At 40.9% G+C, this 22,759-nt stretch overlaps 2 protein-coding genes across 2 annotated transcripts in view; one reads left to right on the forward strand and one right to left on the reverse strand.

The window, feature by feature from the left end:
• Window positions 1-15,231, forward strand: part of LOC119462855 (ubiquitin-like modifier-activating enzyme 5) — a 30,961-nt gene extending 15,730 nt beyond the window's left edge. The window contains exons 10-12 of the mRNA XM_037724069.2: window positions 641-719; window positions 7,635-7,753; window positions 15,122-15,231. Coding sequence (XP_037579997.1) covers window positions 641-719; window positions 7,635-7,753; window positions 15,122-15,196 — 273 coding nt within the window. The 3' untranslated portion in view covers window positions 15,197-15,231. The remainder of the gene's footprint in view (window positions 1-640; window positions 720-7,634; window positions 7,754-15,121) is intronic.
• Window positions 15,232-15,536: 305 nt separating this feature from the next.
• Window positions 15,537-22,618, reverse strand: LOC119462883 (transmembrane protein 41A-like). Its single transcript, XM_037724078.2, has 5 exons — window positions 22,067-22,618; window positions 21,826-21,982; window positions 21,585-21,746; window positions 20,271-20,409; window positions 15,537-15,809 (listed from the first exon to the last, which is right to left on the reverse strand). Exons 1-5 carry the CDS (start codon window positions 22,165-22,167, stop codon window positions 15,619-15,621), a joined length of 750 nt encoding a protein of 249 aa, XP_037580006.1. The 5' UTR covers window positions 22,168-22,618; the 3' UTR covers window positions 15,537-15,618.
• Window positions 22,619-22,759: the final 141 nt, after the last annotated feature.

Below are 22,759 nucleotides of genomic sequence, written 5' to 3' on the forward strand. Positions count from 1 at the left end.
ACCTATTAGGCAAACTAATACAACAAATTTTTCAATGCAACTTCGTGGAATTTTCTATTTTATGCTGTCTAATAAATTTCTAATTCAGTTATAAAACTATATTTTTAACTGGAAGCAGAAAAAAATCTGCTTATAGTAAAGCACTCAGTATAGTAGACAATTTGCTCATTTCTGACTGGCTGACTTTAAAGGGGCGTTGTTGTATAAATAACTTGTTTTTGCAGCACATATTTTTTGGTTGGAAAGGTAGTGTTGTCATAATTGACAGAATGTACAACGGGGTTTTGAATGATTTTTGGCAGTTTTGTTTTAATAAATTACTACTGTTTTGTCTCGTAGCACCCACTTCAAGTGTCTATTGCAGTTGAAGCAGTTCAGTTCACTTGGCTACAGTTATACTACAGTAATACTGCAGTTATCGGAGGAATTTCACAAGAATTAAATTCTTAGTCGTGGACCACTGGTCGTCCCATGCTCACTGAGAGGAGTTATGCTTTAATGGTCTATGAATTTATATGTGTGGTGCTAGTTAACTGCGACTGTCCTGATGCCTTGTTCTGACACTTGTTTTATGTTGGACAACGTGCGATTGCAGTCGACAGCACACTCATGCTTCATTTTATGGTTTCATGGAATGCAGGTTCGGGAGGCGTCTAAGCCACCTCCAAAACCCGTGGAAGAACAAAAGGAAGAGGTGGTCCATGAAGACAATGAATGGGGTAAATAAATGTTTTAGCCGCTTTTAATACCATAAAATCCTTGAAGGCACTAATGGGTAACTTTTGATTGTTATAACTCTACTGATACAATAAAAAAAAACATTGATAAAAGGCTAGCTTGGGGGAAGTGCCATGATGGTGATACCCTCCCGTGCTCGAGGCATCTTGCAGCTTGTTAAAAACATATTACGCCCCAGCGTAATTGTTTATATATTTTTTTTAACAGCGGAGCTGTTTAAGCCGACTGTTAGTCCGTGTGTCGTGTAAGAAAATGTGGGCCGATCCTGGCGGCAGTGCGATCCTGGTCCAAGCGCAATGGCACAGACCCCTGTAAACTAGCGAAGCTGAGCCTGGCTAAGTCTAGCTAAGCATGGTTGGGACTACGTAAACTTAGTCAGCCATCGATAGTCAATTAATAGCTAATCGATCAATAATAAATAAATTCCAGAAAATTCTGGGGATGATTTGATAGTGCTTAGCCTAGCCCAAATACGTAGCCAATACCTTGCAATAGCCATTCAATAGCTAATCGATAATCTATCAATAATCAATAAATTCCATAAAATGCTGGAGATGACTTGGTAGTGCTTAGCCTAGCCCAATTACATGGCAAATACCTTGTGAAAGCCAATCGATAGCCAATCAAAAGCTAATCGATTAATAATCAATAAATTCCAGAAAATGCTGGGGATGACTTGGTAGTGCTTAGCCTAGCCCCAAATACAAGGCCGATACCTTGCGAAAGCCAATCGAAAGCCAATCAATAGCTAATCGATTAATAATAAATAAATTCCGGAAAATGGTGCTGATGACTTGGTAGTGCGTAGCCTAGCCCAAATACGTGGCCTATACCTTGCGATAGCCAATCATAGTTAATCGATAATCAATCAATAATCAATAAATTCCAGAAAATGCTGGGGATGACTTGGCAGTGCTTTGCCTAGCCCAAAAGCCAGGACTAGCTAGATGCCCATCAGCTCCGCTGTCTCCTTAGCATTGCGCCTCCAGTGCAAGCTACGCTAATTTTTTTTAGACTGCCTACATATCATTCATTGAAACAAACAAACAAAAAACATCATTGTTATACTATTGATAGAATTGCATCACTGCACAAAATTATCAGTATGCAACAAAAGTACAAAATCTATGGCACAGTTGCCAGTTTTTTTTTGTTTTTTTTTGTTTTTTTTTAAATATATTTCTAGGATTATGCATTTTCTGACCTTATCTGTGACAATATTGGTGGGAATTTTTCGTAGTTAATTTTTTCACATAAACTGGAGTTATCAGAGATTTCTTTTATGGTCCAATGAAATTTGAAGTTTTTCAGCCTTCTTTGCGTTATTCACCTAACCTTTTTGTTTCACCTACATACCAAGAACGGCCTGTTTTTCACACACACACAAAAAAAAAAAACTACAAAAGAGAACAGCACAATCTGAAGAATGTTTATTTATAGCCAATATTAACTGTAGGAAAAGGGTTTATCGCCAGCACAATTTACTGTAATATTTCATATACAGTGGAATCTCGTTGATACAATTCTGCTTAAACGTTTTTCGGGATAATACGTTTTTTGTTCATGTCCCAGCCAGTGTCCTATAGGAGCAATGTATTTCGGGTAATACAATTTTCGGATGATACGTTTTATTTTCCGGTTCCCGTGAAGATCGCATCAACGAGATTCCACTGTACCAATGTTGAATTAGTCATTACAGCGTGCTCTTCTCAATATATAGAATGAAACATATTTAGAATGGCCTTTTATCGTTTGCACTGGATGCAGGAAAAGCCAGTAGATCCAGTGCAGTCTGTAAAAATTGGACGGGCAGGTCTTGGGCATGCTTCCTCCAGAAAATTAGGGGCTCAACGATTTCTTCAACAGTGTATGCCTGATGACACTATTTTGGTAGCATGGTAGTGTCATGCTTTAGTAGTGAAACAGCAGAATACAAGTGCCCATACATGTCGAATGCTGCTGGAACTTCGGCCTTCATGGTTGGTTTCACAATCTCACTGCTGTACCAGAACTTGCTGGTATATTGCAAATTGTGAGGAATGTCTCACCGCATAGCATGGCTCCACTTTTTTGCAAGAGCAGTGTAGTATTCTCAGAAGCTGTTAATGACCTTGTGGTGCTTCTCCTCACCTACAATTCCAAGCATGCAGCTGACATCCACGCAAAAGTTGTGTCATTCCATAAACTTAGCGGCACTGCAGGCAAGGAGGCAGTACACATTGTGCAAAAGAGTAGAATCAGTTTATAGTTCCTTAATTATTGAGAGTTTTGAATTTTTCATTAGCAACCTCAGTTTGATGAGCAGGTTGAGCAAGAAGTTTATAGTCATGATGCGAGAAAAAAACTTTTTTCTGCAAATGTATTCATGGTATGGTCACATTATGACAACTGAGAGCCTCAAAATTCAGAGTGTCTTGGATAAATTCGAGTCGTTAGGTTTTTTAGCGGCTGTTGTTTTTCTAATTTTATTAGATTAATCAGAAAATGCAGAAGCCTATTACCATCTAGCCTAATTACAAGCCTTTTCACTTTTTGCATTTATGTATAGTACCGCAAAGCCAGAAAATTTGACTACATTTAATAAAGCACACACAGTCGTTCGTGTTGCCCCACAGCTGTAATGCTTGTGCTCAATTTCCTTGATAGTATTGCTTACTTTTCTCTTGGAAAATATGTGCTGGTGTATTTTCTAGTGGGCCTTTTCAGAGCTAGTTTGGCTTGCACTGCATGATTTTATGAGTTTAGAAAAAAAAAAAAAAAGGGCCATACCAGTTCTTTAACTAGAGCATGAAAGGGCTAGCATCATTCATTGATCGAGATTGGTAGAAAAATGGGCAAGAATGCAGCAGAACTGATAGTTGGACGAGTTGGCACATATTGATAGTGAAATATTTAGCGCACACAATACACAAGGACACAGTGAAGGTGGACACACGAGCGCTTACTCACAACGGTTTATTTTCTGGAAAGAGACAGAACATAAATGCACGAGCTATCTGCACTGAGCATGTGCAAAAAGAGTCATCAGTATGAAGTCAAGAGTTTGACAGAAACTCGTCTGGTCGGGAATATGCATGACAACAATTAAAACGGACGCCAACCACATAAGTTTAAAAAAATATATAATAAGACGTTTCGGCTCCTGCACGGGAGCCTTGTTCACAATGAAGGTGAAGGCGGAAAAGGTCTGGTTATGTAGGCTTTAAGATGTGACATAAGCAACGTGTGTACATGTGGGGAAAGTTGCCGTCGTTGCGATTAAGTGTTTGTTCGGTGGTCTGAATTGTCAGGGATTCAAGCAAAAGCCGAGAGGTCCAGTTCTTTTCTTTTGTGTTGTCCCAGTCTGTGTCATGACGAGTCGCTTCTGCGTGTTCGGCCAGAGCATTTGAAGTTACGTGCTTATTTTTTGTATCATACATGTGCTGCTTGAGTCTTTGCTGGAAATTTCCTGTCTCGCCGACGTAACTTCGATCGCAGTCTGTGCATGGGATGCTGTAGACAACACCTGGGAATTTTTCTTTTGGTAGCTTGGTCTTTTATGTTTAGAAGGGAGTGCCTCAACTTTTTTGTTGGAACATGCAGTACTTGTACACTGTAGGGGTGTAGAACACGCGCTGATCGCAGGGACATACGGTACAGGAGCACGGTTCTTAGGACGCATGCTGGAAGTGCTAGCTGACGTTCCACGGAGCGCACAAACGAGTCAGGGTAGCCGCTTTTAGAGAGTTCCCGATGCACGTGCTGTATGTCGGCAGATGCGCTTCTGCTTTCTTGCAGACCCTGTTCGCACGGTTCACAAGTGAGGCGACTACAGACCTCTTGTGGGAGGCAGGGTGAACAGAATTGAAATGTAAATAGCGGCCTGTGTGGGTACTCTTTCTGTATACGCTGAACGACAAGCTTTTTTCTTTGCGTTTGACGAGGATGTCGAGGAAAGGAAGTTGGCCATGCTGCTCCTCCTATATGGTAAACTTGATTGCCTCATCCATGCCATCAAGTGTGCTGTAAATGCAGCCAGTGCCTCCTTCTTGATTACACTGAAGCAATCGTCCACGTATCGTAGAAAGGATTTGGTTGCAGGGCTGAACGAATTGAGTGCACATTGTTCAAGCCATTCCATGGTAAGATTTTCTGCCGTAACTGATACAGCAGCACTTTTCAATTCTGTTCACCCTGCCTCCCACAAGAGGTCCGTAGTCGCCTTGCTTGTGAACCGTGCAAACAGGGTCTGCAAGAAACCAGAAGACGTATTTGCCGACATATAGCACGTGCATCGGGAACTCTCTAAAAGCGGCTACCCTGACTCGTTTATGCGCTCCGTGGAATGTCAGCTAGCACTTCCAGCACGCACCGATAGCACTCGTCCTAAGAATTGTGCTCCTGTGCCGTATGTCCTTGGGATCAGCGAGCACTTGGCGCGTGTTCCATGCCCCTAGAGTGTACAAGTAGCGCATGTTCCTACAAAAAAGTTGAGCCACTCCCTTGTAAAGATAAAAGACAAGCTACCAAAAGAAAAATTCCCAGGTGTTGTCTACACTCTACAGCATCCCATGCGCAGACAGCTATCCAAGTTACGTTGGCAAGACAGGCAATTTCCAGCTAAGACTCAAGCAGCACAGGTATGATGTAAGAAAGAAGCACGTAACTTCAAATGCTCTGGCCGAACACGCAGAAGCGACTCGTCATGAAATAGACTGGGACAATGCAAAAGAAAAGAACTGGACCTCTCGGCTTTTGCTTGAATCCCGGACAATTCAGACAACCGAACACACACTTAATCGCAATGACGGCAACTTTCCCATGTGTACACACGTTGCTTACATCACATCTTAAAGCCTACATAACCAGACCTTTTCCGTCCTTCACCTTCATTGTGAACAAGACTCCCGTGCAGGAGCCGAAACGTCTTATTATATATTTTTTAAAGCTTTTGTGGTCGGTGTTCGTTTTAATTGTTGTCATGACCAGACGGGTTTCCCTCCAACTCATTCTGACTTCATCCTGATGACTCTTTTTGCACATGCTCAGTGCAGATAGTTTGTGCATTTATGTTCTCTTTCCAAAAAATAAGCAATTATGAGTAAGCGCTCGTGTGTCCACCTTCACTGTGTCCTTGTCTATTGTGCGCGCTAAATATTTCACTATGGATGGGCAAGAATGCTCATACATACAAAGTGCTGAATAGTGTGAATGCACACTGATATCCTCTGTGAAGCAGATATTTTTGCTTTCCTTTCTGTGTATTTGTGGCCTGTGCGCAGGTTGTTCTTGACTAGGCTTATTTATTGTCTATTTGACAAGCCTGGGTAGAAAACAATGCCCTTGACTGTGCTTGGAAGCAAGCCATCAGAAATGTGCTTGAACCTTGCTCAAATATGCACATTCTAGGCATGCAGTATTTTCTTGAAGTAGAACAGGAATTTAGAAGTAAGACATTCTAGGGGTTGTCTGAAGTGAGTCATTTAATTCCATACCAGTCATAAAATTAACAATTAAAAAAAAAAACATAGTTACAGTACTGCAAAGTATGTACACTTAGAGCTAAAGTGTACGGACCACAGGCTCGCTGAAAAAACTGAATTTATTCATTATTCAAATGCACAAACTAAAATTGCAGAGTGCACTGGAAAGTTTACAATGCCAAGTTTGAACGGCAGTCTTCGCTTTCAAGTTACATTCACAGGCAGTGAAGAAAATTGGCTTTATTGCAGAATGCGTAATTCATAATACTTTTGCTAAGAGCCGTAAAGAAAGCTGCCTAAGGTAGCAAATAAATATTATTTAACATATAAAGGAGGACTATGAGACAGAAGCAAAACTGCTATTATTCAGCAGTACAAATGAAAAACAAGAGGCGGTTTTAGAAATAGGCAAAGAAAGAAATGTCTATGAATATGTCTGTCCCAAAACTTATTCTTTGATTGCCAAAGCTATGCATAGCATTATGTGCTGTTTCTGAAATGGAAATGAAAGAGGAGGTGGTGTTCAGAACAGGATATGCTGCATTCTTTCATAATGCAACAATTTTTAATTATGCTTTATGTTTCATAACTGCTGTAACTTAGGCACTTTATTAATACCTCCCTCAAAAAAAACAAAACAAAAAAAAAAACATGAGGCATCTGCTCTTTTTCTGCAGTGAAATGTCTACTAGCAGTATAGTGGTGTTGTATTACAACCGTTGAGGGGATATATGTGAAGGCAGAAAATGCCAGAAAAACTGGCACTTTCTTGTGTTTTTCAGTTGAAACAGGTGGGTGTTTTGGGGCATTTTGTCATTAATAACTGCAGTCAGATGCTTACTAAGGCTTTGTTTTCTGCAAGAAAATTATTGCAAACACATGTACCCTAGGAAAGCTCCTGAGTAAGGAAAAAATAACTTTACTTTGTAACAAAGGCTACTTTTATATGTCGGTTTTATTGCTTTTAAAATATGGATAATTTGGTTACTGGCGCACAAAATTGGCATTTATTACTATGGTTTTAGTAAGGAACTCGGCTAATGTGATCTCATTCATTCACATAAGAAGACTAAGAAAATGACGCCTAAGCAGGAACAATTTTTCATAAGGCATTGCTGCCTCACATCGTAGCTCTGTTACTGGTGATTCATCCTGTGATCCTACTTCCAACTGGAGGACATTATCCGCGCACCTCACGAACAGCATCGTCCACGGCTAAAGTGTATACATCTTACACTGTGTACAGTTGGCCACATTAGCATGTGTATAAAGCACATGTGCTTTATGCTCATGTTTCATTCTTGCCTATTTTCCCACCATTTTCAATAGCACTCACTGTCCTGACAATTGAAATGAACACTTGCATGATATTGTTAAATAAAAATTTTCTTTTTATCAATGTAACCCATGGATTCACTTATGTTTTTTCCACAGGTATCTGCTTAGTGTCAGAAACACCAGATGAAGCAGCTGAAGGAAGCAGTGCCGAGTGTACAGTGACCGGTCTTGCACCTGGAATTCAGCTAGCTTACACTGTTCCCAAGCCGCAAAAGGTACAAAACACCTTCTGTACCCAGAGTGAGACTTGAAGGGGAGGGGGGCATTTTTGTTTGGTCTGTGTGCATGTACAAACAAGGTTAAGCATTGGCTGCTTCTATAGAACATCTTCACCACTAGTTGTTTTCAGAGGAAATTATTTTGGGCCCTCAGCAGGGCTGGAAATCCCATCTAGGTTAGGCTGGTAAATAACTTGAATACTCAAGTTATCGTAAATGAATTACTTTCGTGAGTAACTTGGTAACTTGTAAATACTCATATCATTGCTAACTGATAGTACTGTAACTAAACTTTTAGTGGTAACTTTTATTCGTTATGCAAGTTACTCATGGGATCATAGCAAATGATCTGTGTTTGCAGCTCAACCAGTGCCTTTGGTTGTGCAGCTTGCTTTCTCACCGAAAGCTATGAACTGTTAATACATAACCGGCAGTGTTCGAAGTGCAGCTTAGCTGCAGAAGTGGTGCCCATCATTCTTTGCCCTGCGTCCTGTTTCCCAGCCATTTACAAGAAGTCTATCTGTTGGAAGCAGGTCTCAGTGCAGGTAGAAAAAACCGTTGCACTGCAGTGGCAGTTCAGGTCTCCCTCATAGTGTCCAAATTTCTGCCGTCCTGGAATTTTCAGTTTCCTTGCCTCTAAAAGCCCTTGATGAAACGAAGTTTTCCACACCCAGTGGTGCCTTTAGTTCTGACACAGGGAACATCTGACCCATTTCATAGAATTTTCACAGTGTCTGGTTCAAAACATCAGGCATCATATTTGAATTTAAATGCACTCCATTGCAAAGCCACCTAACCATGTTGCAAACCCCTCCTTGATTTTATCTACGGACGAATCACTGTTTTGGTTTAGCCGTGTAACTCTGCACCAGCTCCAGTATGTTGCAAGACGCAACACAGCGCTGCTGGTCATACTGCCACCAGTGACATCATTTTGCATTGCACAGGGCCAGGATAACGTAAAACTATTCCAATCTGTTTTTATTCCAAATCTGCCATTAGCCCAGCTTGATAGGTCAAAATGACTCTGGCCCTTTCCATTTTGGTCTATCACCGAGCTTTGCTAATTTTGGTAGATTTGGAATAAAAACAGATTGGAATAGTTTTACGTAACCTTTGCCCTGCTTACGTCATGGCTTCGCTGACCTACTGCATATGCTGATGCCCAGTATTTCCATACATGTTATTTCAAAAAATAATTTCAAATGTGTGTTCATAAAGAAAATGCTAGATAATGGGTGAGACTATGACGACATTCAACTTGATTAAAAATGAGATTGTTTGAACAATCATATTGATGTTTATTAAATGACAAAGCATGTATAAGTATTTTTTTAATCATAGAGAATATGCAAAATACCAGAAGTAGGCTTTTCCTCAATATTAGGCTGTCCTACACGAGATGGCCAACCTCCCGCTCATGGCACCACTGAGCCAAGGGTAGGCTAGCAAACAGTGACGATGTAGTAAGGAAGAGACGGTGGGAAGGCTAGTGGCACCGAGCGTGTGCTCCTGCCTTATTTCTACTATGGCAACGTCTGCCACCTTACGTGGGTCAAATGAGATGTTTTAAAAGTGCACTTTCAGTATTTCACATATCTCCTATAACAGCCTTAAGAAATGGCATGTCTTTGACCTTCCAAACTTTAAAAAAAATGTGTATGTGCACTTCTTACAAGTTTACTTCAAAAATGTGATGTTAATGTTACTCACACAATTGCCAATAGAGTGGGTCAGAAGATGTGCACATATACTCTTGTATGCATTAAGTTTTTAACTGCAGTCTAAGCCCACTCAGATGCCAGGGTGCATGTTGTGGTGTAAAACCAAAGCGACGAATGTAGGCTGTCCAATAACAGAGTTGCTGGGCCCCTGCTGTTGCTCTGCTGGCACTAGTAGTAAGGTGTGGTTTATATACCATATTGTAACTACAGTCAACTCGATTTAAGTAGTGTTCACAAGCATTGTGGCGCATTACCAAGAGGGAAGCCTGCAATGGTTTGGCCACATAATGGGGGAAAATGTGGTAGCAAGAGGAAATGCGGTCCACCTAGGAGGAGGTGGCAGGGCAATATCAAGAAGATTTTCATACTAGGAGCTGAGGAAGGAGGGGTGAGTGACTGGGTGATGCGATGGAAACTCGTTGAAAACAGCAACTCCTTACGGAGTTAGGATGTATCTGACGAAACTGAGGAACCTATGAAGATCGTGCACAGGAACAAAGGCAGACTATGCTGTATAATTCTGACAAAAGCTCACATAGATATATTTCACTCTCTATTTAGTGGCTGCATTCCTGCAACGTTACTGTTGGACAGTGTATGTGAATGCATGAATGTCGAGAATAAGAGACAGAAATGAATATGGCCAGGTCATGTAATGTGTAGTAGAGCACTGCACAGCCGGGTTTCTTAGGCCTGGGCGTGGTCTGAACCCGAAAGTACCATGCGTTGGCCCGCCCAAGCTCGGCCCGGTGATCTTAAACCTGGCGTGTACCTGGCCCGGCCTGGTTCTGTTCGACTCATTAGCCCTTGAGTCTATACGAAGCTAGGTTGAGTTCTCAGTTATTGTGAAGATACTGTCATGTGTTCAACGGGCGCCGGGTGGTCTTGAAGTTGAGCAGCTTTTTGCCTTGTGTCTCCTCTTGCTGGCTACTTTAACTGTGAGAGAAATAAACATTTAATTTCATTCCTAGCCAAACACAGACAGGTTATTATTCGATTATTTGGTATGAAAATACACATATGCAATGGACAATTAGGAAAATCTAGAGGGATCAGGCTGGCAACAGCCACCGTGAGTGGCACAACACTTGCTTACATTTAGGGAGGAAGATATAGAAAAAGTACATCCGTTGATCACCATGCTCATGCTTTAAAGTGTGATATGAACAGCTGTACTACATTTTCTAAATACGTAGTTTTGCGGCAATATACTATAGCGAAGGCATAGTTGAACACTCCTGCGCACACCGCCAGCCATTTCAACTCACTTTTGAATCTCATATAATCATTGGTGTGTACAGTGATGAAACTCAAGCCAATAAATTTGACACGAATGTAAATTTAAATATGCTGGTCTATTGGCTTTCAGGAATACCCTAATACACAGCCACTAGAAGCTTTTTTCATTAAACAGAAATTGGTGATCTGCACAGCTAACACTCATGTGCAATTATATTTTCACACGGAAAAATGCCCCCTGTGTGGTGGTTATGCAGACTTCGAGCATGTCCTGTGGGGCTGCGCCTCTGCCGGTCCCCCTTTCACCCAAGGGGAAATGATGATGCTTATTAAGGCCCAGGATCAGACCTCTCAAATCCTGGCAGTCCAGAGGGCCGTCAGGTTCGACATGATGGTCCCCGAGTGGGCCTAGCCAGGTGACGTCGAGTTTACTCGCGTCTATTGTGGACCGAATAAAGTTCACTCACTCAGTCACATGGAACATGCCATTTTTATTGCTTTATTTGGCTTCATTATAATGGTGTACACTGCAGGACGAAGGCCTCTCCCTGCGATCTCCAATTACCCCTGTCTTAGGCTGATTCCAACTTGCACCTGCAAATTTCCTAACTTCATCACCCCACCTAGTTTTCTGCAGTCCTCGACTGCGCTTCCCTTCTCTTGGTATCCATTCTGTAACTCTAATGGTCCACCGTCTTGCAGTGGACATAAATATAGGCTGATGATGATGATAATGGTGTTAGTTTTTCAGTTGACAATTTAGGTACCCTTGTTTCCCAATATATGTAAATTTGGACTGTCTACTTTTGTTTCAGTACATTGCATGTACAACGTAGGCTACATAGTTTTTTTCCCCGTCAGATTGGAATATGATCTGCTTGTTTGTTCACGTAAATTAGCAGGGAACCAAACTAGTGTTAGAAAAACGTATACAAGGCTGCGAACACGAGAATTGAGCCACTTAATGTGTGAAAATAGCACTCAAAAGAAAAATTCACTGTGACAATAAACCTTTCTGCATTCTGTTTTCATTTTTCACATCCCTCTCACCAATGTTGAGAAATTTTGCAGCATCTGCCTAGGCATAAGGTATTTATCTAAGAACAATGGACACTTGAAAGTCTAAATTTAATTAGTTGGACTAATTGTGCAATGAACTATGGCAGAATATTCAACTCGCTTGAACAAATAATGAAGAAAAATAATGGAAACCAGTAGTGAGTTGCACTATGCCTTAACACACAAAAAGCTGTGCATGAACTTTCCAGAATTTATTTGCTACCATTTTATTTAAGAACTTGTTGAAAATTTATTTAATTTTTGTTTTTCCATTAAAATGGTCATGCACAGGCAGTGCAAAGCGGCACGTCAGTGGCCACTGTCAAAAATTTACACATTTCTGTGCAGCAACAAAATATTGCAACAAATATTTATCGTCATCACTTCAGAATCATCCCGAACGTCGTCATGCCGTCGTCTTCATAATGCTTTCGTCAATCTATTGATGTCATTCCTTCTTCGTAATTTCATCGTCGTCACTGCATGCACTGTCGGCAAGCATGCAGTGACGTGCCTCTAGGCACGTCTTCTGATCTTACTGAAAGCTGTACTGAAACACCTCTCATTGATTCCTCTTGTGGTTGCTATAAGAAGGAAAGCTTGGTTACGTGAAGACAGTCTAGTGAATTTTTTTGCAGCAAGTCTCGTGCCAGTCAAATAGTTTCCAATCTCTTTAGCACGATTGCAATGCAAATACTATCTTTCCAACTCTTGGTCATTTTGATTCGACTCTGTGATGTCCATACTCACAGACAACTTTCTGTGGCTATGAAGGGAAAGCTATGGGGGCATGGATGCTGCACATGTGTTACTGCGCCAAGTAGTCCGGCAGCGTTTGACAGTGCTTTTGCTTGCTCGGAACAGACGCTGAATCGACGCAGCTTCCACGTGCGGCGGTTTCGCACTTGCCCAGATGCAGAAGGGAAAAGCTGTAAAATAAGTAAACTTTTACACTCAGTGGTGTGTTCTGTCTTATTTAACTGTTGCTAATAAGGTGTTTTTTTTTTCTCTTCCCCAGCCTAAACTAATGTGGATTAAATCGCGGGACTCTTTTCAGATGCGCTCTCACTTGTGCACGCTTTGCCTCTGTAGCTTTCCCTTCATAGCCACAGAAAGTTGTCCACGGGTATAGCGACTCTTGAAGTTTGCCTTTTGCCGCCCCTCCCAACTACCCCAACACACTGCCCCTTGTTGATAGGCAGGCCGCTGTCAAACTCACAGTGCTACCTCCATCGAACGTCGGGTCATCCGTCTCATGCCTGAGCACGATCACCTCTAGGAACTCGAGGTCTTTCTAACCTGGGAACAATGTTGACCAGAGTTTTTTAGTATCGTGAAGATGAAAGAATTCTAGCAGAACCCATCTTAAGATGACTATCGAAGTTAATGCGATCAGCATTCTTGCACTGTAGTGACCACGTAGCGACACACCGTATTGACTAAGACACCTTTATATAGAATCTGTAGTGGTCCTCCTGAGATTACAAGTGCTTCGGCTATGTGCGACATACACTGTCTCCGTGATTGGCCTGCTTTGATACGACCATTGCTCGCCAAGGTTATCTCACGACGGAAGGATGATGACCGTACGCCGACAGTGCATGCAGTGACGACGATGAAATTACGAAGAAGGAATGACATCAATAGATTGACGAAAGCATTATGAAGACGACGTTGGGATGATTCTGAAGTGATGACGATAAATAACCATGACCCAATTACAATGCCATGATGATGGTGGCATAATCATGATTGATTGACGATGGTTACAATTATAACGGAATGAAGGAGAAATTGTGTTGATGGAACGAAAAAGGCGGTACGATGACGGCATGACAACAATTGGATGACATGATGGCAACAACAGCACGACGACCATGGCCTGGCGACAATTTAGTGACGATAAATGTACGACGACTGCTTATGGCGTGACGACTGTGTGACGAAAATGCCGGGACAAGGACAGTACGTCGAGAATCAGATGACGATGAAACAACCATGGTATGACAAGAAATGCATGACGATGACTGTATATCGACAACGCAATGACGACGATTGCATAACAGCCGTAGCATAATCACAACTGAATGACAACATTATGATTACGATAGAGTGATGTCGATTGAACTGCGAAGGCGGTACGACGACAATTTGATGACGTTTCTGAAATGATGACGATGGTACGACAGTGTTACGAGGGCAACATGACTAGAATGGGATGATCATGACTGTATGACAACAATGGAACTACCATAACACCGAGGACATACGTTGTGGTTCAAGTTAGTCGACAACAATTGGGTCACATGGCGTTGGATAGATAGATAGAGATAGGCAATGAATGCTGATCGCATTAAAAAGCAGAGCGTAGAGTGGACGAGTTTGATCACTGGTACTGTTTTCTCCGTGGCCAAAGAGCGCCGCTAACGTAGACTAATCTGTGCAGCGTACAGCTGCTGTGTGGTGGTCTGTCTGCCTTGACTTACCCATAAACAGACACCATTGATCTAAATTTGCATAGGGCTGCAGTTCTTATAGTCTTCTTCAGTTTTGTGAAGTTGCAAATAGCGTGTCCAGGCCCGATCTGGGTCTGACTGAGGCCCGAGCCCGACCCGAAGCTCCTAAGCTCAAGCCTGGCCCGGGTTTGAGTCAACAACTGCTTACCCTGCCCGAGCCCAGCCAGTGGGCTGGGCTAGGCTTGGGCTTTTGGGATAGCCTGTGCCCGTGCAGTGCTCTAATGTGTAGAACAGAAAACCAATGGTCGGTGAGAGTAATAATTAGGTGCCGAGGGAAGGGAACTGCAGCAGAGAATTAGGTTTGTTGAAATTATGAAAAATGCAGTTATGGGGTAGGTTTGGTTGAGGAAAGACAGGGGTTATCTGAGATCCCTGGGAGAGGCTTTTGTCTTGCAGTGAATAGGCTAAAAATGGTGATGTATGTGAAATCACATGGGAAAGGCTTCCTGGTCTGTTAAGTGCGACTCTTGTAGTTCACTACATTCCTGTAAAGTATAACATGTATCCCAGTCGCCACCTTCATGTTGGTGGTTATAATCGAGCATAAACTTACACAAAAGTATTTTTTAAAATTTGTTAAAAAACTGAAGCTTGTGCATAGTTTTGTATTCTGACATACAGAGGCATTTTGTTTGGTTTCACTGCCTCGCTTTTTTTTTTTTTGGAAGGGGGGGGGGGGGCGTCTATTTTTGGGGCAAGCTTTATAATAAGCACACGGGCATTGTGTACTGATGCAGTGCATAGCATAAACATAGCAAAATTTATTTTTCTCATATCAAGCACTTAATTCAAGCCTTTAATAAGTCTTCTTTTTTTTTTTTTATCAGGATGAAGACACAGAAGTTGCAGCTGACAGCGAACAGACATTGGAAGAACTTATGGCACAAATGAAATCATTGTAAGAGAAGCTATGCTTCAAATAAAGGCCCTACTACCACCTTCGCATGTTAAGGTATCCATAAATACTTAGATATCAGGAAATGCAGTGCAAAACTGACTGGTGCTTATTCACCATGCATAAAAAGGTAAGCTCATTTAAATGTTAGTTCAACCCTGTGACACTAAATGTGCTGACTCAGGCACTTGAAATTTTTCTGCATGATAGTTATTAAAAGTGTTGAACACTGGGATGATTTTTTCTGTAAGCAAAGAGGTACCCTGCACATTCCACTATTATGCTTCTTTATCAGTAAATTTTGGCAAACTCAGCTAAGGTCGAGAGATTCATTCAAGCAAGGAACAAGAAATTGATATGTATTTTAATGACATATCTGTACATAACATCAACTTGAAGAAAGTGAATTCGGAATGGACAAGGTTAAGTCTAATCGTTTGTCAATCTATATCTCTCTTTCTTGACACCTCTTTTCTTCATCAGAAGGCTTGGTAAAAGTGCAACTCCTGCAATGGCTGCCATCTTGGCCATTGTAGTCCATGTGAGTATGTCATTCATAGACTTCAACTCTGAGAGTATGCAGCCTGTCTGCACACATATAAAGTTGTAAGGCATCAAGCCTGCAAGAAAGAAATGCCTTGGTTTAGAAAAGTGTTAATGATAAAAAATTATTCAGTAGATAAGCTGTTACTGAAAAATATTCAAAGGCTGCGGAACATCGAAAAAAATTATTTTGTTGTTGCATCGTTGTAAAAAGCGATGAAAAATCTAAGGCACTAGCATATTTTGGTTCACAGGGAACTTAAACCCCACAGTAAAATATAGCATGTATTCATCAACCCTAACAAATTGCTGGTAATCAGTTCAATCAAAGTCCGTGATACCTACCCTTAAATCTTCTGTAAAATCTCTGTTAGCATCCGAGACAAGTTCATTTCATGAAAATTAAGCAGAGTTGAGCATGAAAATGGTCATACACATAGCTGTTTAGCAATATTTTGTTGATAGCACCATCTCCACTGCTGGTGTTGTTCTTGCCTATGACTGAATGTGATTAATGAATCATTACAGCATATCTTGAAACTCAACGGTGTTAAGAGGACATTCTTTTTTGACAAGCTCAAACATTACTGGTACCAGCCAATTTGTGCATGGCAAAAACATAGCAAAAGTGTTTCTCATACGCATTTATCAAACACATATAAAATGCACAGTGTTTCTAGAATTTCTTTGTGTGCAACCTTTTGGGAGCATTAAAAAGAGCATGTTGAAGTGTACATTGCAGTGCTGTGTGCATGGGTAAGCAAACTAAGTATGCATTGTAACTGCATGCTCCACGTGCAATCACTGTGCAATGGTGCATTTGAAGGGCAACTGCACCTGTGCCCTTTGCACTTCTGCTGCTTATCGTTATCTTGCGCACTCGACACTTCCTGTTCTATTCTCTGAGCCACTCACAAGCATCCCCCTTTCATGCCTTTTCTGTTATGCATCTCTTGATGTATAATGGGTTTTCACACTATGCCTAATCTTTTTTCCTCTTGCTGATGCCCCTTGTTTTTGCTACTTGTCAATGACACAATGGATAAGAGGTAAACGTTGCACGTGAATTTGAAACCATACTTGTAAGCTATAAACAGGTCTTTGATATCTTAAGCGCTTCAAGTGAACTCGGCATGCATATTTGCTACTTGTAGGTAGAATTTGCCCCAAAAAGACAGATCAGTGCAGTGGAACCGTGATCATCAGCTCAAACAATAGTGCCAGACTTTCACTCCGCTGCCCCTTGGTCGTGATCGGGTGTTCCCTGTTTATTGCTTCACGATACGCTGATTGTAACTTTTAACAGCAGCAGAACCTACTTGCATGGTATGTTTTATGCAACCTGTGATGCATACTTCAGTACTGTAGCAAATTTTTTCAATGCCAGTACTTAACCAAAACATCAACACCCTAAAGCTGCTCAAATTCATGGATGCATGTACTGCATTTGTCTACATATTTATCCTTTATCTCATTTTTACTACCTATAAGTTGTGCAAATATTGAAGCAATGCTTCTAACACAAAATCCAGCGAACACACATTCTGAATTACTGTGGCACTTACCTTGCACTAGTAAATAGGAAATAGTGTGCTGTTATAAAAATATCCCTAAAGTGTATGTAAAGTGCTCAATGCTGTGTGATGGATGTGCATTGTATATTTAACCCTTTATAGTCCAAATTTAATAATTTTATATTATTTGCATCTGAATGAGAAACAAGAACAATCAAGGAACTCCAAGTGCAGTTAAAGCCTTCTGTCACGAATTCAGGAGATCACACTGAGAACAGGGCACATCACACTTTTGAATTTGCAGTCATAAATATAAAGAATAGGCAAAAGCCATTCTATTTAGATGATGCATAAGGCATGTAGCATACCTTACGTGGCAGGATCTAAAAATGTGGCCCGGAGGCCTCATTTGAGCCTGTTGAAACGTGAGCATTTTTGAAATTTCTGGATGAACTAATGATCTATGACAGCTGGCCTACATAAATTATATGATTGCCTGCACAATGATTACACTATTCCTTATAATCCTTTACAATATTCCTCCTGGAGCCATTAAACCAGAGAGGGTTTAATGATCACAGGCTTTTACAAGTGTACAGGACTGGTTTTATCAGTACCATTTAAAAGTGCAGGAAAGTACGCCTTATATTTACCATAAATCTTCGTTCAAAAATCACATTGGTAAGAAATCACAGAATTTTGGGCTTGCTGTAATTCCTGCTTTAACAAGTGCATGCATGCAGACTCCACTAGTTGAAACCATGCTTGAGAGTATCTTAATCCTGCTGCACAAGCTTTCTTTACTTTTGTTTGTGTGTGTCTGTGTGTGGCATAATTCGAACACTGACATCACCTCCTTACATCCCTGAGGACCAGAAAACATGTAAGGTATAACCTGATGCAAATTTCACTTGAACTCTGAATAGACTATAATTTTTTAAGTATTTGTGCCCCTTATAGATGAACAAATAGGTCTTGGCTAATTATCTAAATAGGAGCCTTCTAAGTACTACAAGTTGCTTAAAATGAGTCTCAACAGTATGTCCCATCTGTATTTGACATAGCACAGTCTATTTAACCTTGCATGTGATATATTCGAATTCAATTGAATTCTGGGGTTTTACGTGCCAAAACCATGACATCTCATGATCTATCTGGTGTGTGTTTTACATATGAACCCATATGCTTGTTTGTAAACAATCAATGCAGTTGAAAGCAGCACTTGTTCAGTCATAATTATTTTGTGTCCTGTTAGTTATTTAACATTAATCTTTTAAATTACACATACAGTGATGTGAAGGAATCAGAAGAGCCACCTCGGGAAGCCACCCCAGCTCAGGAGCTCCTATCTAAATACAAGGAAATAGACAAATTGTTTTTCTCAGCAACCACTGCACCGATTTTATTGAGGTTTGTTGTATTTAAGAGCAGTTAAAATCTAGTGACTGTGGAAGTGCATTTTTTCCAGATTATTTCTTTTTAATTTTAAAAATTTCAAAACTGAAAAAGCCCAAGCACCAAGTTTTTGACTCTATAACTCTGCCATTAAAAACATTATCACAATTACGTAAACTGCACCTAATAATACATCTGAAGTGGACAAAATTGATGTATTATACAATGCTCTGAAATATAGTACTAATATCTGAGTAGGACTTTTCCAAAACCTTCCTAAACATTGTATCACGTCACATATGCTGCAAATTCATATATCAAGTTAGTCCGCTTTAAATGCTCTAACAGATGCAGTTTATAGAACGGCGAGATCTGTTTTTGGTGCAGAGTTCGATTTGTAAACCTCATTGTTCAATTTTTTTTAAGCTTACCAATTTTTGGGAATTTCTGTAAAAAACTACAGGCCCTACATAAAAATTTTCCTTTTCAGAGTCACTATTATTTAACTTCCTCTCTCAAATGCAAGGCATTTCATTCAAATAAGTCCAGTGGTTATCTCACAAAATCGTTTCTGAATTCTGGGGTTTTACATGCCAAAATCACGATTTGATTATGAGGCATGCCGTAGTGGGGGACTAGAGACTAATTATGACCACTAGGGGATCTTTAACGTGCCCCCAATGCGCGGGACACGGGCAAGGTTGCATTTCGCCGCCATCTAAATGCGGCCGGGATTTGATCCCGTGACCTCGTGCTTATCAGCGCAACACCATAGCTGCTAAGCCATTGCGGCAGGTACAAAATCGTTTGTGTTTTCCATGTGTTTGAATAGGGCAATCGGAGTTGGCTTCAAGCTAATGCTTCCTCTTTAATGCCAGGTTGTCAGAGTTGGTACACCCATTCAATTCTAAGGAAACTGTGAAGTAGAATGGCTCTAGTATAGTACCCTAGCTTTGAGCAGGTTGGTCAGACTTGCTAGAACAAGGAATAGGGCACAAAAAAAGTTTTTTTTTTTTTTTTTTTTCATATTGAGTGCTTTCTTTCTTTTTTTTTTCTCCATACTTGCTGTACATTTGCAGGTGGAATGGGTCTGTGGCACTGTTCATTTGATACGTTTGCATCATCATTTTTCAGCTAGCGTGACAGCATGCTACTGTTACTACGGCCTCAATGAAAAAGCAGAGAAGGTCCCGCACATTTAAACACAGAATGAGCATCTGTCAAAGTAAGCTGAAACAGCGTAACTAAACAAGGACAAAGCAAACATGCACCACAAAACAACCACGGTGCAATGTCTCTCATAGTGCATATATTGGGTACAAGAATAAATAATATTCATTATGACACATAATCGTTTTGCTGAACACTAAAGCGGTCCCCTCTTTTGCGATTATGAGTATCGTTGAATAGATTGCAATCACTTCATTTTCTTTTCTTCTGCTCACTCTGTCCCCTTTCATTTGACACATTCAGGTGTTGTGGTCAATTGGAAGCATGACTACATTTTTTTTGTTTGTCTTTCATATTTTAGCAATAAGAAACTAATTTGTGTAGCTAGACTTCAAACCTGTACGTGAACCAATTACTAGCATTTCTGCTCTTGAATTTTACATGACAATTGGAGCTTACCAATGAAAACTGATATGAAGAACAGGTGCAGCGGAACACCAACAACTGGAGATGCAATGTTGAGAAACCAGTTTGGTGTCATCGGGAATAAACGCAAAAAGAGAAGCCAATACAGGAGGCGATCTCTGTTTTCCTTGACCTGAACAGACAGCATGCAAAAGGAACCTTGTTTGTATGCACAGCAAGTTCACAGGTGTATAATAGTGGCTATGCACAGGTTGCAAGTGCAGAAAGGAATTTTGTAACCTCATAGACCTTGTAAAGAACAAGCTTTTGCTTTCCACAGGAATGCATTAAACAGTCTCTACCTTCTTAATAATCACTACATGTGAGTAAATTTAAAAACGGCAGAGTGCCATGAATACTGCATTGCCACTGTATGAAAAATTATTTGCACATCTTGTCCAAAATTATAGACATTAGACAAAACCACAACTATGAGGAGCAGGTGGTTCCAGTGCTACCTGTGTTGTGCATGTAAACTTGTGAACAGTAAACAGGGTTGTCACCTGGCCATGCTTCCTCTGGCACAGCTGGTTTTTTCTCTCACAATGCCACTGTGGGGGCTGAAGTGGCAGCCGGTGCTAGGTGCGGGTTCGGCCCCCACATTGGCACGTCATTTGCCAATGTTCTAGTTCTTTCCGAATTGGTACATTATAAGCTGCTTCGCAAACACTCTCTCCGTCATTCATACATACAGGAAAACTTAATTGTCACAAGCGCGTCCATTCCTTAAAGTGTTCAGCATCATGTTGAGAGACTGAACTTTTCCTCCTTTTGCTTCTTTTTCTTTCTTCTGGACTTTTTCCTGAATGTCATAAGTGCATCCTCCGCTTCTGATACATCATACTCACTGTTTATGCTTATTGCATCACCTGTATGGCCAGTTTGGACTAAATGCATGAGCGAAAGGAATGCACACCTGCCTTGCACACAACCCAGGTTTTAAGTGTTCAAAATTTTATATAAAGTCTTCAAATAAACTTCAATCATGCAATGTCTTTACTTGGCGTATTGCTGCTTTATGTTGTTCTCATTTTGTTTCCAAGTTTTGATTACGATACTCTTCACAAAAAACACGACATTGACAAAGGTGGCGACCCTACTTGTAAATGGTTACATGGGTTTCATTTACCATGTTGGTGAAGTACGAGTGTGCTGGCACATATGGCACACACACAAGCACAAGCAAAATATTCCACCAGCATACATCAAAGCAGTTATAGATTTTAATAAAAGCAATATTGTTTTGGTCGCATTTAATTGAAACTCTTAAGTTTAGTGCAGTGAGATCAGATATAAGTTAGTACATACCTTGTCTTGCAAAAGCTTTACTTTATCAGGAAAGTAACTCGCAACGTACTTCTGGCCACAAAATTTGGAGAGCAAATAGCACTGTGATGCTCCTATTCCAGAGAGCAGGCAAGTCAACAAAAAGCTTTTCCAGATGCCGAACAGTGCACCAGCCAGAACATTCTAAAGAAACCAAGAGAGCGTATTAATTTTCAGACATAAACGTGCCTAATTACTGCCTTGAGCATACAAGATTATTCACCAGAAAGACGGATCCCGGAATGGCAAACGTTTGTTTGTATAAGTATGCCGATGAAAACAGTACCAAAACATAAGCCGCGTGTTGTTCTTTGTAGGAACTCAGTAGCTCCGCTAATTCTTTCAATTCTTGATGACTGCTAGGAAACTTTAGGCGACTCCTGAAACACAATACTTGCATATTAGACGATATCACAAATGATGTAATGTTTTGAATGAGCTGCAGTAACATAATTTTCGCTTACGCATCATCATCGTGTCCGACGCTCGGGAGGAGTGTAGTGAGGAGATATAACCATCCTGTGCCAATAGCCACACAGGCTGGAAGTAGCAGAATAGGCGTCATTTAAGCACGTTGCATAGTAACTGCTGTGAACCTACAACAGTCGACGGTGCACCGATTCAGACACGTAGTGAAATCAAACAGAATGTCTGCTAAAGCGTCGTATAGTACACAGAAACAGTGGTGCGACTAATTTCGCGCTTGCGCATGAAGTACACAACCAAAAGTCTACCGTAACGCACAATGAGCTTAGTCGTCTGCACCAAAAGTAATCGCGCCAAAATAATCACGCCAAAAGTAATCGCACCAAAAGTAATCGCGCCAAAAGTAATCGCACCAAAAGCCTTCGAGCTACAAATGCTGCTTTTCTAGGAGGCTAGGAGCGACTTTCTTTGCTGCGAATGTCCAATGTCATTAAAAATTATGGTGCCAAAGCCAGATTTTCGGCGACGAAACACGACAACGTAACGGGAGGTAGCGGCGCAGTCTGCTTGGGCTGTGCCCACGCCACTAGCGCCTCCTACGCTCCTACTGGCGCTTACGCGGACACATGAGAGTACGCATCAAATTTAACAGTTAAGTTGTGGCCAAATAACATTTGAAATGTGCTAATTTGGTTAAAAGCGAGTTTATTTTACAAGTTATATTATATTGT

The sequence above is a fragment of the Dermacentor silvarum genome, chromosome 1, assembly GCF_013339745.2.
Source record: "Dermacentor silvarum isolate Dsil-2018 chromosome 1, BIME_Dsil_1.4, whole genome shotgun sequence".
In the NCBI taxonomy this organism is placed as follows: Eukaryota; Metazoa; Arthropoda; class Arachnida; order Ixodida; family Ixodidae; genus Dermacentor; species Dermacentor silvarum.

Excerpts from the sequence above, each read along its gene's own strand:
- LOC119462883 (XM_037724078.2), bottom strand. The coding sequence starts at position 22,167 with ATGACGCCTATTCTGCTACTTCCAGCCTGTGTGGCTATTGGCACAGGA. Across the intron at positions 21,983-22,066 it reads GTCGGACACGATGATGATGC|GAGTCGCCTAAAGTTTCCTA; the intron begins GTAAGCGAAAAT and ends ATTGTGTTTCAG. Across the intron at positions 15,810-20,270 it reads CTTCATATCAGTTTTCATTG|GCTTGATGCCTTACAACTTT; the intron begins GTAAGCTCCAAT and ends TCTTTCTTGCAG.